At 39.4% G+C, this 13174-nt stretch overlaps 1 protein-coding gene across 1 annotated transcript; it reads right to left on the minus strand.

The window, feature by feature from the left end:
• Positions 1–1299: 1299 nt before the first annotated feature.
• On the minus strand, positions 1300–12804 carry LOC139407660 (neuromedin U). Its single transcript, XM_071151501.1, has 10 exons — positions 12657–12804; positions 10462–10517; positions 10264–10311; positions 9981–10034; positions 9777–9803; positions 9597–9647; positions 2683–2763; positions 1815–1868; positions 1683–1720; positions 1300–1424 (listed from the first exon to the last, which is right to left on the minus strand). The coding sequence occupies exons 1-9, from the start codon at positions 12802–12804 to the stop codon at positions 1685–1687; spliced, it is 555 nt and encodes a 184-aa protein (XP_071007602.1). The 3' UTR covers positions 1300–1424; positions 1683–1684.
• Between the last annotated feature and the right edge of the window lie 370 nt (positions 12805–13174).

Consider the following 13174-nt stretch of genomic DNA (forward strand, 5'->3'; position numbering starts at 1 on the left):
ACCTCTTGTACTGCTATGCAGTGTCTTAGACCACTGCCCCACTCGAGAGCCCTTGCATCTCCCACAAAACAAAGAATTTGTCATATTGTCAGGTTGATCAATGAAAGGGACCAACCTATCTCCCTTTAGGTTCAAGGTTTTCAACAGTCTTGAAGGAATGTAACATTGCCTTGGGATGGGGTTGGTGCTGAAGATATAACTGTGCTTTCTGAGATGTTCTTTTTAATACCACTAGATAGCGCCATGGTCAAATATTTGATCCACACAGCAGTGAATTGATCCTGCATCAGATACAAATGTGTGTTCGTCTTCTGTTTTATCTGGTACAATATTATGTACAGCTGGGAGGTATTATATTTTACCAGCTCTTCTCACCATTTGGCAGAGCATTCTGTCTGTTGACTGAACACATGCTTCCCGCTTGGAGGAGTTCTCACACTCAGAGACTTGTCTTGTGGGGTGTCTTGTTGCTTCACACTCCCAACCTCCTCCATCCCCTACCCAGATCTAGCTTTCCAGGATACAGCAGCCTGCTCATGGGTCACTATCAGTCCACAGCCTTCCAGCTACTTCTTTCAAGAAATACTCCCACAGTGGGTGAGAAACCAGAAAGGAAAGAGATACACGTTATTTGTGTAGTGTCATTATCGATCATACAGCCACTGCTGTGTGTGTTAAGTCTGATAATAGTTACTTGGTCACAAAAACAAAGTATACATTTTTATTCCATATTCCAGACCTGACTCTCCACAAATATTTTCCTAATTAACAAAACCATTAATACAGCTTCAATGCTATAAGGTAAATACAATTAGTAAGTCATCAGAATGAGTTTACTTCTTCACCTGAATGTAATAGTTGGTAGCTGAAACAATGAGGTTTTGGTATATTGAGACTATAATCAGCCTTTCTGGTCTTTCGTCTGTTTGAAAGGTAGAGTTTAATTCCAGAACGCGGGTGCAACATAATAGTGTTGGGTGAGATCTCAATCTTGTGTCATAGGAAATGTTTCAGAGAGAGACATAATTTTTTTGAGCACACTAAGTATGGTCAAGAGTATTTCAGCTCACACACACACACACACACAAACACACTCCTCTTGTGTGTTCACTGACAATTTTCCAGTTGCGTCAGGACCTCTTTGTGCAAGTTTCATAAGCAGTATCTGTCTTTTTGCAAAATCATTCCACCACAAAGATAACCATATAACAATGCTTTTAATTCAAAAGACACATCATCAAAACACAAATAAGACTTTTGGACAAACAAAGATTATTTTACTTAGACTCTCATTTCTTTGTTCTTCATTTTGTTTCTTCATTCTTTCAACATCGTTTTGGTGGAGGTCTGGACCACTCTAAGATGGTTGTGCCTGTTCGGTTATCTGGTTCTGTGTCATCTCTGTACAACGTAGAGTAGGGACTCTGTAACACGTTGTTTTAAAGGGTCAAGGCCATGCAAGTACAAACACAGTAGGCTACGACTCATGATAAAACATGTTTTCACAGTAATAATAACCAAAGAGTTTCATGGAAACCTGCCTCCCCACTCTGTCAGATTACGGGTTTGATATGTTTTTTTCCCCCATTCCCAACCCTTTCAGGGTACACTAGTAAATGGACATCAGTGTTACAGCAGTGTTTACTAATGATAATGGCATTGAGAAATACCCCAAACCTTACATTTACTCAAATTCTAGGGATCTTCTTCCATTTCTTGGCTGTAAGAAAGAAATACAAATGTTACTGATGTATGAAATCAAATAAACGTTGTAATGAAGTTAATGCCTGTTCCCTGAATGTGTGTATTCATACCCGATATAAGAAGTACCCTCTGCTCTGAATTCCTCCAGGTCCCTGGAGATGATCCTAAACAGAAAGCACAGAGGATATCAATGATCAGGTGATAGAAATTCAGGTATTGTCTTACTTGAGTAAGGCAGTATTTATTCAGCCGACAACCGCTTTAAAATGAAAAAAGTCAACATTTCAGTTGGAACAGAAAGAAGTGTGCTAGATATCCTTGTTTATCTGTCTAAGCTCCTTTTCCACTTATTTCATTCTTTCGTAGGCAAAACCATTAGAGCAGACGTCACTCCCATTGAGTCTCTGCCGTAAACAGACACACACTAAGCTGAGCACTTTTCCACTCACAATTCTGATGTAGCTACTATGTGAATGTCAACCCCAGGTAGAATGAAGGATTAATTATGTTGAGTTAAAGCACAGCGATGTGGATGTTCACCTGTCAGATGCATTAATTTTAGACTGTAATTACCTGAATCATGGAAAAGAACAGCTAATGTAGACGAGTACAGAGAGTGACAATATGTGTGTAAAAAAGGTAGCCTCTATACGCACAATGAAACAGTCTCATAATAGGACAACACACTGGAAAAATGACAAATCCTGTATGCATTGGCTAAGCGAAAAGAGAATAGCCTCCAGATGCCCTAAATTGACTGCAAAGGGAACATCAAGAGTTTTAGCTCTCCCAATTAAATAAAATCAAAGGGTGCTCACAATATCTTTAATTCGACGATTAGTATCACACTATAACAAAGCACTGCAAATTGTGGTGGCTTTGTTATATGCGAGTCTAAGAGATTACTGAGAGATTTCCTCTCCAAAGAAGTGACAGGTGCAGAGTAGATGTAAAACGGAATATGCAGAGTGTACATACGCGGAATACAAACTCCTCTCCTCTCTCTCGTCTGGTATGGAGTTGAGGAACTAGCTGCAGTAGAGGGTGCATCACAGGGGACTGACACATCCACAAAACATCCACATACAGACAGACATGAAGAAACATGAACAACTGCCCGGACATAGAGACAGAGGGCTGGGGGCTGCAGAGAGGAGCCCATATATACATATACACACACACACACACACACACACACACACACACACACACACCCTAACATCCCATCCACACAGACACAAGTATGAATGCATGCTCCAGTGGATCCACCCATGTGCACGAGCACATCCGTGCGAGGGCAGGCGCCCACAGAATTGACTCCCTTTCCACCCATGAGTTGAAATTCTAATTGAATTGGCCACACCCTACAGGATGTAGAATTTGAGTTTGATTGACAGAAAGTAGAAGTTAATTCAGTGCAATTCAAATAAAGTCCAATCAGTCATAGAAAATTAGTTTCATTGAATCTGACTGGTCACACTTCCAGATAACAATAAATATAAATTTTCTCTGGAATGTTCATATACTCTTTTAACATTAGTGCTTAGAATAGCCAATTATAATTCCACCAAACATTTAATTTGTTTGGCTTCTTTTTGAATCCCTCAGGGTCAACTTGAGGGTTAAACTAATGCATTCTGGGAAATGTGGTATTTTCCCCATATTGAACAAAATGTAAGTGATTAATGAAATATAATGAATATATGAATATTCATAAACAGGTTGCTTTCCTTGATCGTTCTTTTAAGAGTTTGTCCTGAAATCAATTGTTTCAACAATATATTTTATGCATGTATATAATGACATGTTTTATGTTCAATATGTATATTTGTATAGACTACCAGGTACTTTACCATGCACCTTAGACTGCTGTCATATGTACAGTCATTGAACACTGGTCACTTGAATAATGTTTACATACTGTTTCTTCCACTTTATATGCATTGTATTCTAGTCATGTCTCATCATAGATAACTTATTTTGTAATTGTTTGCTAGGTATTATTGCACTGTTGGAGCTCGATTTGCAGATGTTATCGCAGGTGCAATGAATTGCTTGAACCACAAGCGGTGAAACACAAGCATTTCACTGCACCAGCGATAACATCTGCAAATCTGTGTATGTGAACAATAAACTTTGATTTGACTATACCTCATATAGAATAGAATAGGCATTTGAATTTTATTTTATTTTATTTTATTTACTTTCATTCATATTCAAATTGCAATTTTGTATCCTGTTTACTACCTCAATTCAAATTGCAGAATTTAATTGGAATTTGATGCATTCTCAATTCAATTCGGAATCGGGCAACACTGACACACACACACACACATACATTTGAAGTCAGAAGTTTACATAAACCTTAGCCAAATACATTTAAACTCAGTTTTTCACAATTCCTGACATTTCATCCTAGTAAAAATTGCATGTCTTAGGTCAGTTAGGATCACCACTTTATTTTAAGAATGTGAAATGTCAGAATAATAGTAGAGAGAATGATTGATTTCAGCTTTTATTTCTTTCATCACATTCCCAGTGGGTCAGAAGTTTACATACACTCAATTAGTATTTGGTAGCATTGCCTTTAAATTGTTTAACTTGGGTCAAACACTTCGGGTAACCTTCCACAAGCTTCCCACAATAAGTTGGGGGAATTTTGGCCCATTCCTCCAGACAGAGCTGGTGTAACTGAGCCAGGTTTGTTGGCCTCCTTGCTCACACACACATTTAAAGTTTTGCCCACATATTTTCTATAGGATTGAAGGCAGGGCTTTGTGATGGCCACTCCAATACCTTGACTTTGTTGTCCTTAAGCCATTTTGCCACAACTTTGGAAGTATGCTTGGGGTCATTGTCCATTTGGAAGACCCAATTGCAACCAAGCTTTAACTTCCTGACTGATGTCTTGAGATGTTGCTTCAATATATCCACATAATTGTCCTAGCTCATGATGCCATCTATTTTGTGAAGTGCACCAGTCCCTCCTGCAGCAAAGCATCCCCACAACATGATGCTGCCACCCCCGTGCTTCACGGTTGGGATGGTGTTCTTCAGCTTGCAAGCATCCCCTTTTTCCTCCAAACATAACGATGGTCATTATGGCCAAACAGTTCTATTTTTGTTTCATCAGACCAGAGGACATTTCTCCAAAAAGTATGATCTTTGTCCCCATGTGCAGTTGCAAACCGTAGTCTGGCTTTTTTATGGCGGTTTTGTAGCAGTGGCTTCTTCCTTGCCTTTCAGGTTATGTCGATATAAGACTTGTTTTACTGTGGATATAGATACTTTTGTACCTGTTTCCTCCAACATCTTCACGAGGGCCTTTGCTGTTGTTCTGGAATTGATTAGGACTTTTCGCACCAAAGTACGTTCATCTCTAGGAGACAGAACATGTCTCCTTCCTGAGCGGTATGATGGCTGCGCGGTCCAATGGTGTTTATACTTGCATACTATTGTTTGTACAGATGAAAATGATACCTTCAGGCGTTTGGAAATTGCTCCAATGATGAACCAGACTTTTGGAGGTCTACATTTATTTTTCTGAGGTCTTGGATGATTTCTTTTGATTTTCCCATGATGTCAAGCAAAGAGGAACTGAGTTTGAGGGTAGGCCTTGAAATAAATCCAAAGGTACACCTCCAATTGACTCAAAGGATGTCAATTAGCCTATCAGAAGCTTCTAAAGCCATGACATTTTCTGGAATTTTCCAAGTTGTTTAAAGGCACAGTCAACTTAGTGTATGTAAACTTCTGACCCACTGGAATTGTGACACAGTGATGTATAAGTGAAATAATCTGTCTGTAAACAATTGTTGGAAAATGACTTGTGTCATGCACAAAGTAGATGTCATAACCGACTTGCCAAAACTATAGTTTGTTAACAAGAAATTTGTGGAGTGGTTGAAAAACAAGTTTTAAAGACTCCAACCTAAGTGTATGTAAACTTCCAACTTCAAATGTACGTACACACACAGTCCTCAGTACAACCCTGTGTTCATTTGCAGACTCTGAGACTCTGCATGTTTAGATCGACACATCACATAGTGACAGCACGCTCTCCACATGCAGGCCATGCCAGGACATTGAAGTGCTATACCTTCTCTACTAATGTAATGTACCAGCGTCATGCGTAGGTAACATTGGACAGCGTTTGGTGTGGGATGTCATTATGACGGAATTGAAGTGATGTCAGATAACCGATTACAATCAGTTAAATACGCATTTTCATGGCATAATCACAATGTCTAGGAAAGACATCATATTTGGATTGTTATCTGGTTGACAAGTTTTACATTTTGTCAACTCAACTTGATTTTACTGTGCTAACATCCTCTGAGGATGAACTTTGCAAAGCCAATCTCTGCCCTGTGACTGTAAATAGAGCTATATCCTAAATGAATTAATGAAGCCATCACAGGAAATAGAGGATGTCATTTCGGTGCCATTACAATGACTTGGAGACTTGAGATGAAAATGGTTGGCACTTAAAAATACAGCCTTCCATGAATTATTCAGACAGGGCATAAAATTACTCCCTTCATTGTACTTTCTGTTTATCTAATTTACACTAATGATGTTCCCCCACGTCAGTTATTCTGATGACAGCGGAAGTGAGGGTGAAATGAGTAATTCCAATTCTCATGCAAACAAGACAGGATACACTAATGTGTAAACAGGTGTGTCACGCACCCCAAAATTGTGAGGGGGCACAAATTATGTGAGAATAGCTAGGGTGTGGTCTGTAGGGGGGCTAGGTCCCCCGTCCGTAAATTAGAGAATTTAGCATTTTTCAAACACCTTTTTCCTGCATAATCCTTATGCTTAATTCTATATCATTAAAAAAAATGCATATCTAAGCATACCTCATCAGCTGTCTGTATCCTCCTGGCTGGGGAGTTTTTTAAAAGAAACTAAGGGCTCTATTTTAACAAACCTAACACAATGGTAAATCTAAGTGCATGCGGTAGTGTTATACGTTCAGGGGTGTGTCAGAAATATTTGTGCCATTTTCACTCTCACAATTATCGGCACACTTGCTGGCGTTGGCGCGAAAGGGCTGGGTTTTGATGAATAAACAAGTTGTGGGTGTGTCGAGGCTTGGCCCCTCACTGGCCAATCAGAACGTGCGCCATGGCGAAATATGTGGTTGCTTCAAGCTGTGTATTTACGTTTTTTTATGTATTGCCTTGGAATCAACTCCAATGTTAGTCTGTTATAGTTTGTTAAATAGCTTAAGGAAGCCAAATAACAAAATGTAGACCTATCTTTGCTAACTGCTAACCTGAACCCATTTGTAGTCCACATTGTTCCAAGTAATTACATGGCTTCAATAGCATTCACACTGATATAGGGGCCAGACCTACTGTAAATTGCATTATGGCTGAGCATGGACATGCCAAACATTATCAATAAGCAATATTAAATTATTTATTGATAAGGCCTAAAAAGAGAATGAATAAGTCTAATCAAATTCTAAACAAAACAACTTGTTTTAAATAGGCTATGTGGCACCATCATTTCTCCCCGTGGGCATATCATATTAAAACAACGCAGACTATGCAGGGTTTATGCGCCTCCAAACTGATCCAATAGAAATAGAAAGGGAGGATGTCCACTCACCGTTATACTGCTCCCAAATAGTCCTATGTTTTATGAACATAATCAGAACCAATTTAAAGATCAGGTAGCGTTCACACACCTCCAGAAGTTACATTGCAAGCGTGACACGGACTTTGTCACCTTAAAACCAAGAAGTTGAATCATTCTAATAAGTTGTGGTAATACAATTTAAAAGAAAAACAATCTGTTGTTTTTAAACAACAAATAAATGTTGTTAAAGTCACCAGGATAAAAAAAAGTCTACGTTATAGTAGGTTTTGAACGTATGAAACGTAAAACAAGCCATTGTTACAGACCAGATAACTTCTAAATACTCGGTTCACCGGTATTCACCGAAGTTCTCCTCTCCCGTTTCATGATGGGCATGGACACGTAGCCTACATCATGGAGGGGGTTTTACGCACGTCCAAAACCGGACCTGCATGGCTAAAATAATGTGGGCCTGCCTACAATGCATAGATGAAAAGGGAATGACAGCTCACTGTTTTACTCCTCTCAAACTTTATATTTTAATAAAGCTTTGGTGATTAAGATTTATTTCCAAGCGGTCTCAGGAGCCAACCCCTTTATTGACAGTCTTGACTACTTCATAATTGCATTGGGCAAACAAAAAAAGCCTTAATTGAGAGGGGAGGCTATGCTTTGTTTTTCATCAAATAAAACAAGATGGGAAGAAAAAAAATCTGTTTCTAAATACAAAGTATAGAGGCATCAAAAGCACATTAGGCTACTGTTGTTCCATGCACATATGGGTAGTGTCAGTCACGGCTGTATAGGCTGTGTTTCCACTGTCAAAATAATGCCATTACCCGCTAAACCAGCTTTTGGATGGCCTTAAATATCCCTATCAGCGCTGCCTGAAATGACCATTTTGGATCATATTTTTAAGGAACTGGGTTTCTATGGCCAAGCAGCAGCACACAAGCCTAAGATCACTATGCGCAATGCCAAGTGTCAGCTGGAGTGGTGTAAAGCTTGCCACCATTGGACTCCGGAGCAATAGAAATGCATTTTTTTAAATGATCAATCACGCTTAACCATCCAGCAGTCCGAAGGACGAATCTGGGTTTGGCGGATGCCAGGAGAACGCTACCTGCTGGAATGCATAGTGCCAACTGTAAAGTTTGGTGGAGGAGGAATAATAATCTGCGGCTGTTTTTCATGGTTCGGACTAGGCCCCTTAGTTCCAGTGAAGGGAAATCTTAACGCTACAGCATACAATTACATTCTGGATGATTCTGGGCTTCCAACTTTGTGGCAACAGTTTAGGGAAGGCCCTGTCCTGTTTCAGCATGACAATGCCCATGTGTACAAAGCGAGATCCATTCAGAAATGGTTTGTCGAGATCGGTATGGAAGAACTTGTTGGCCTGCACAGGGTCCTGACCCCAATCCCATCAAACACCTTTGGGATGAATTGGAACACCGACTGCTAGCCAGGCCTAATCGCCCAACATCAGTGCCCGACCTCACTAATGCTCGTGGCTGAATGGAAGCAAGTCCCTGGGGCAATGTTCCAACATCTAGTGGAAAAACCTCCCAGAAAAGTGGAGGCAGCCAAGGGGGAACCAACTCCATATTAAGGCCCATGATTTTGGAATGAGATGTTCGACGAGCAGGTGGCCACATACTTTTGGTGATGTAGTGTATCTGGGATAAAACCAACTTCATACAATTGCCAGGTGACTAGTAGTATTATAGAGAAACAACAACAAAAAACTGGACAAATCTGACCTCTATGGGCATGACGCCTCTGTGTGGACACATGCCACACCTAAAAGAGTTTAAGAAAGTGTACATCTTGCATGCAGAGCAAGAGACAAGGGGAAGGGAAGCACTGGTAGGTGGAGCAGTGTTTTCTTTCAACCTTTTTCATACCAGGGATGGGAAAACTATGGTATTTCTTATACCAGAAACCTATGGGCCTATCTCCTTGGAGGACAACTCTTGAGAAGTTAGCAAGCTGGGCAGCTATAGAGTGTACGTTTGTGTGAGCTGGCATGCATTTTGAGAACGTGAGAGCTGTGGTAATGTGATATGCAGCAAAGTGTCTGCAATTCATAACTCTAAATACTTGGTTTACTCCGGAAATAAAAACTAAGCTAAAAACCTAACACTTTTTCAAGATAAAAATGCACGTTATGGAATAAAAAAGGTAATGCAATACTAAAAACACAGTACAAGTAACAGATAATAAAACAAAAATGCAATGTGCCTTCGTGTCAAGCCGCAAAGCAGTGCACAGTGAAATTGAGCTTTAACCCAACTTACCGCCTCCTCTGTTAAGCCAGCACCTTGTTGCTTAACATAATGAAATAAAAACTGTATATGCAAGCAAACACATACACGCACAAATACAAATTGTCAAAAGGTTGGATGTTGATTGCATTGATATTAGTTACCCTTAGTGAACACTTTTCAATAGACGGATGAAACAGATGCCGCACTTACCCTTTTACTAGGATTGTCCCATCCTTTCTGCAATGACAATCAAATAAAACGACATTTACTCGAGAATGATTAAACACTGCAAATCTGAATATACATGCAACTGTGTTGTGCTCGCACAGTAGGATAAACCACAATGTGTGTATTTATATTTGTGATAGAATTTTTTGTTTGAGCTACTATGCTGGAACATGAATGGTGGAATACCTTAGACTTCTGTACAAGCATCAACACACAGAGTTCTCCTAAAACATTGGGTATCTAGGGTAGCAACCAGAGAGCAGGGGGAAAGAGGTGAGCGCAATAGTCTGATAAGGTTGTACAGCATTTTCATTTCAAGCCTGTTATTGACTATTTTAAATTTCATCATAATTGGAATTGATCCTGAACTTGAAAATATGAGAGAGGTTCAGAGAAAGAAAACATTGAACATTCATCCATTCTCTTCCGTGCTTTCATATGAACATTTCATTATTCTAGTCTTACTCACCCGAAATGGCAGGTCTGCAGAAAGGTAGGATGAGCACACATCTTCTAGCTATGGGAGACAAGATGAGTGTTGTTATGAGAGAGGGAGTGAATAGTAAACATGTCTCTGCATAGCAAAGGAGAGGAACAGCTCAGTCTCTTCCGTGCTTTCATATGAACATTTCATTATTCTGAGAGACACTGTAGTTCTGTGGCCTACCTGGTTGAGAAGCTGGTACTGGTCTAGTGTTGCTCTCTGCTGTTGTATTGGAGAACCTTCCATTGAAACACAGGCAGACACGAGTATCATTACATCATCACATTGATGCTGTATCACTAAGCTAATAGGAGTGTGTATATCGTGATTAAAAACCATAATCTATTTTGAGTGGATCATAGTCATAAACTAATGCATTTTGACAATATGACAGGAGGATGGGAACTTGGAGAGTGTATTGAAGCTTTTCTGTGTTATCCTGGGGTCAAATTTGTTCATATTCAAAAACTCATAGTGACCAACTATGAACCAACAGCTCTGTATCCCAAAAGTGTACTGACATCCAACAATGGTCTTTCTTTAAACCACTATTTTCCCTTATAGATCCCTCTTTCCCTCTTCTGTCCTTCTTTTTGTAGGAATTGTCCTAACAGCACACAGCAATAGCTCTGTTCTCTTCCTGTCGCCATCGCTGTTTAAATGTCTCTAAACACCTGTGCCAATTATCACATAAGAGCATCAAAGCCGCGTTCAATCGCTCAATGTCACCGCAAATAACCCTTAACAAATACAATTTATCATGTCACTGAAGAGTGATTGACACGATTGCCATTCTGAATCTATTTATGTCTCGATCATTTGTGATATTATTGCTGTTTGGGGTCGAATCCAAGCCAATGTTTAGAGCCATTACAATGGGGGGGGGGGGGCTGTCTGGCACAGAACAAAGAAAGGAGTGGGAGAGGGAGAAGAGGACCATGCATGAAATAAATAATAGAGAGAAATTGCCAGTGCAGTAAATACACTAACATCATAATTTTACCAAAACAAATGTCTAGCTGCAACAATGTCACAATAGATGCTATTCCCAGAAAGGTTTGACAGTACTAATGGGTCAATTTGAAACTAATGATCAGGCTCATCCACAAAAAGTTCCAATAGTGCGTCCCATTATGGTTCAAAATAAAGTTAAATTAACTGATTGTGGATTAGGAGGTCATTCCCTTTCCAACTTTTGTCGTTTATGTATGTTACATGGCTATGGGGGAGTCATAAAAGTGTAGCCTAATTTCATACTCAAAAATAGGGCTGGATTTCCCAAAATCATCATAGCACTAAAATCATATTTCTTCCAGTTAGTTTCAATAGAATTAAGATTGGCTTTATTGCTACTGTACCTACTGTACGATGCTTTTAGGAAACCCAGCCCAGGGCTGTTCAATTCCAGTACTGGAGGGCCGAAACACTTCTGTTTTTGTTTCTATCTGGTAGTTAAAGACCAGGTGAGTTGCAGCCCTAAAACAACAGGTTGCAAAGCCGCAGTACTGGTGGTGGGAGTTTATAGGCTTACACCAGTGCTCTATGCAACCCCGTTTATAATCAATTCATTTCCAGTCAGCGAAAATCCCACAAACGAAAATACAGTATTGGATAATAGGTTATGTAGGCTAAATGAAAAACATCGTTGTAATGAAAGTTCGCCCTTCGATCAAATCTAGCGCTCTTATTGTAGCAACGACCTGGGAGACACCAGGCCCTCTTCAGAACAAAGTACATTTACCAGATGAAAGTGCTGAAAGTGTTGATGACATGGCAAACGTTTAATTAAATGCAACAGGCAACAATCGACGTTAATTTGCCAATAATTATCATGACAATCTGCAGTTAAGATAGACTTGAGTAAATGTCAAGTTTTTAAATATTTCTCAAACCTTCTCTCCTTTGGGCAGGTTCCCAATAATGTGTAATTACGCACAATAATACAATGATTGGCATGTGAAATAACCTTGAGTTTAAATATTGATATGAGTCTATTCATATTGTAAGGGATTGAAATACAACTAGCTTTAGTCTACAGTTTTTTTTTCTTCCAGGAATTGTACACATTAAATAAAGCTAACAAAGTGAGATGATTGATGAACCTAATTTTATTTTGTAGTCTAATTATTTTAAGCATTTATATTGTTGTTGTTGAGCTTGTTGATTAGGCCTATTAGCAATTTATGTTGCCCAAATTCAATGGTTTGAAAAAACCTTTGATTACAACTTTACATGTTTCATAACCTATTAAATTGGGCTACAGCAAACCCGCAAACATTTTCCATTGCTTTAAAAAGTTTTTCGTTTTAAGATCTTGACTTGGACCTTTAGCAATGCACAAGAACCAAAGCATGCTCAAAATATATTATTAAACTTACTTTTGCAGATGGGGATCGCTGAGATGAGGAGAACAAGGAGGATGAGGCTCGCGCTGCTGAGCGGGTTCATTGCGCTGGTGCTGAGGCTGCTCATGTAGCTCGCGCTGCCGCTCTGAGATACTCTGGATTGGCACTGAGAGGTCTTCATAATTACTTCTCTCTGGTTGCTATTGGCTTGTGTTCTTGTTTATCTGTGATAAATACTATTCCACCGGAACAATTTTAAAACACGAGGTCACACCCTCTCTACATCAATGACACTACACTGCGTCATTAATTCCACATCACATGCATGCATAGGCTACACAAGGCTGTGGCCTATCTAATTGATGATTGAGGTTATGAGGAAACGTGATTCTATACATCAATAATATTCTTCCTGAACAAATACAGGAATGAGATGACAGCATATGTTTGACAAAATGTGTCTATATCCAGGCCTTTAAAACACCAAGCCATCAACATAATGAAATAGATACTGTAGCCTAATGAACTTACAGTTGAAGTCAGAAGTTTAC

Source organism: Oncorhynchus clarkii, chromosome 4 (genome assembly GCF_045791955.1).
Source record: "Oncorhynchus clarkii lewisi isolate Uvic-CL-2024 chromosome 4, UVic_Ocla_1.0, whole genome shotgun sequence".
Classification (NCBI taxonomy): Eukaryota; Metazoa; Chordata; class Actinopteri; order Salmoniformes; family Salmonidae; genus Oncorhynchus; species Oncorhynchus clarkii.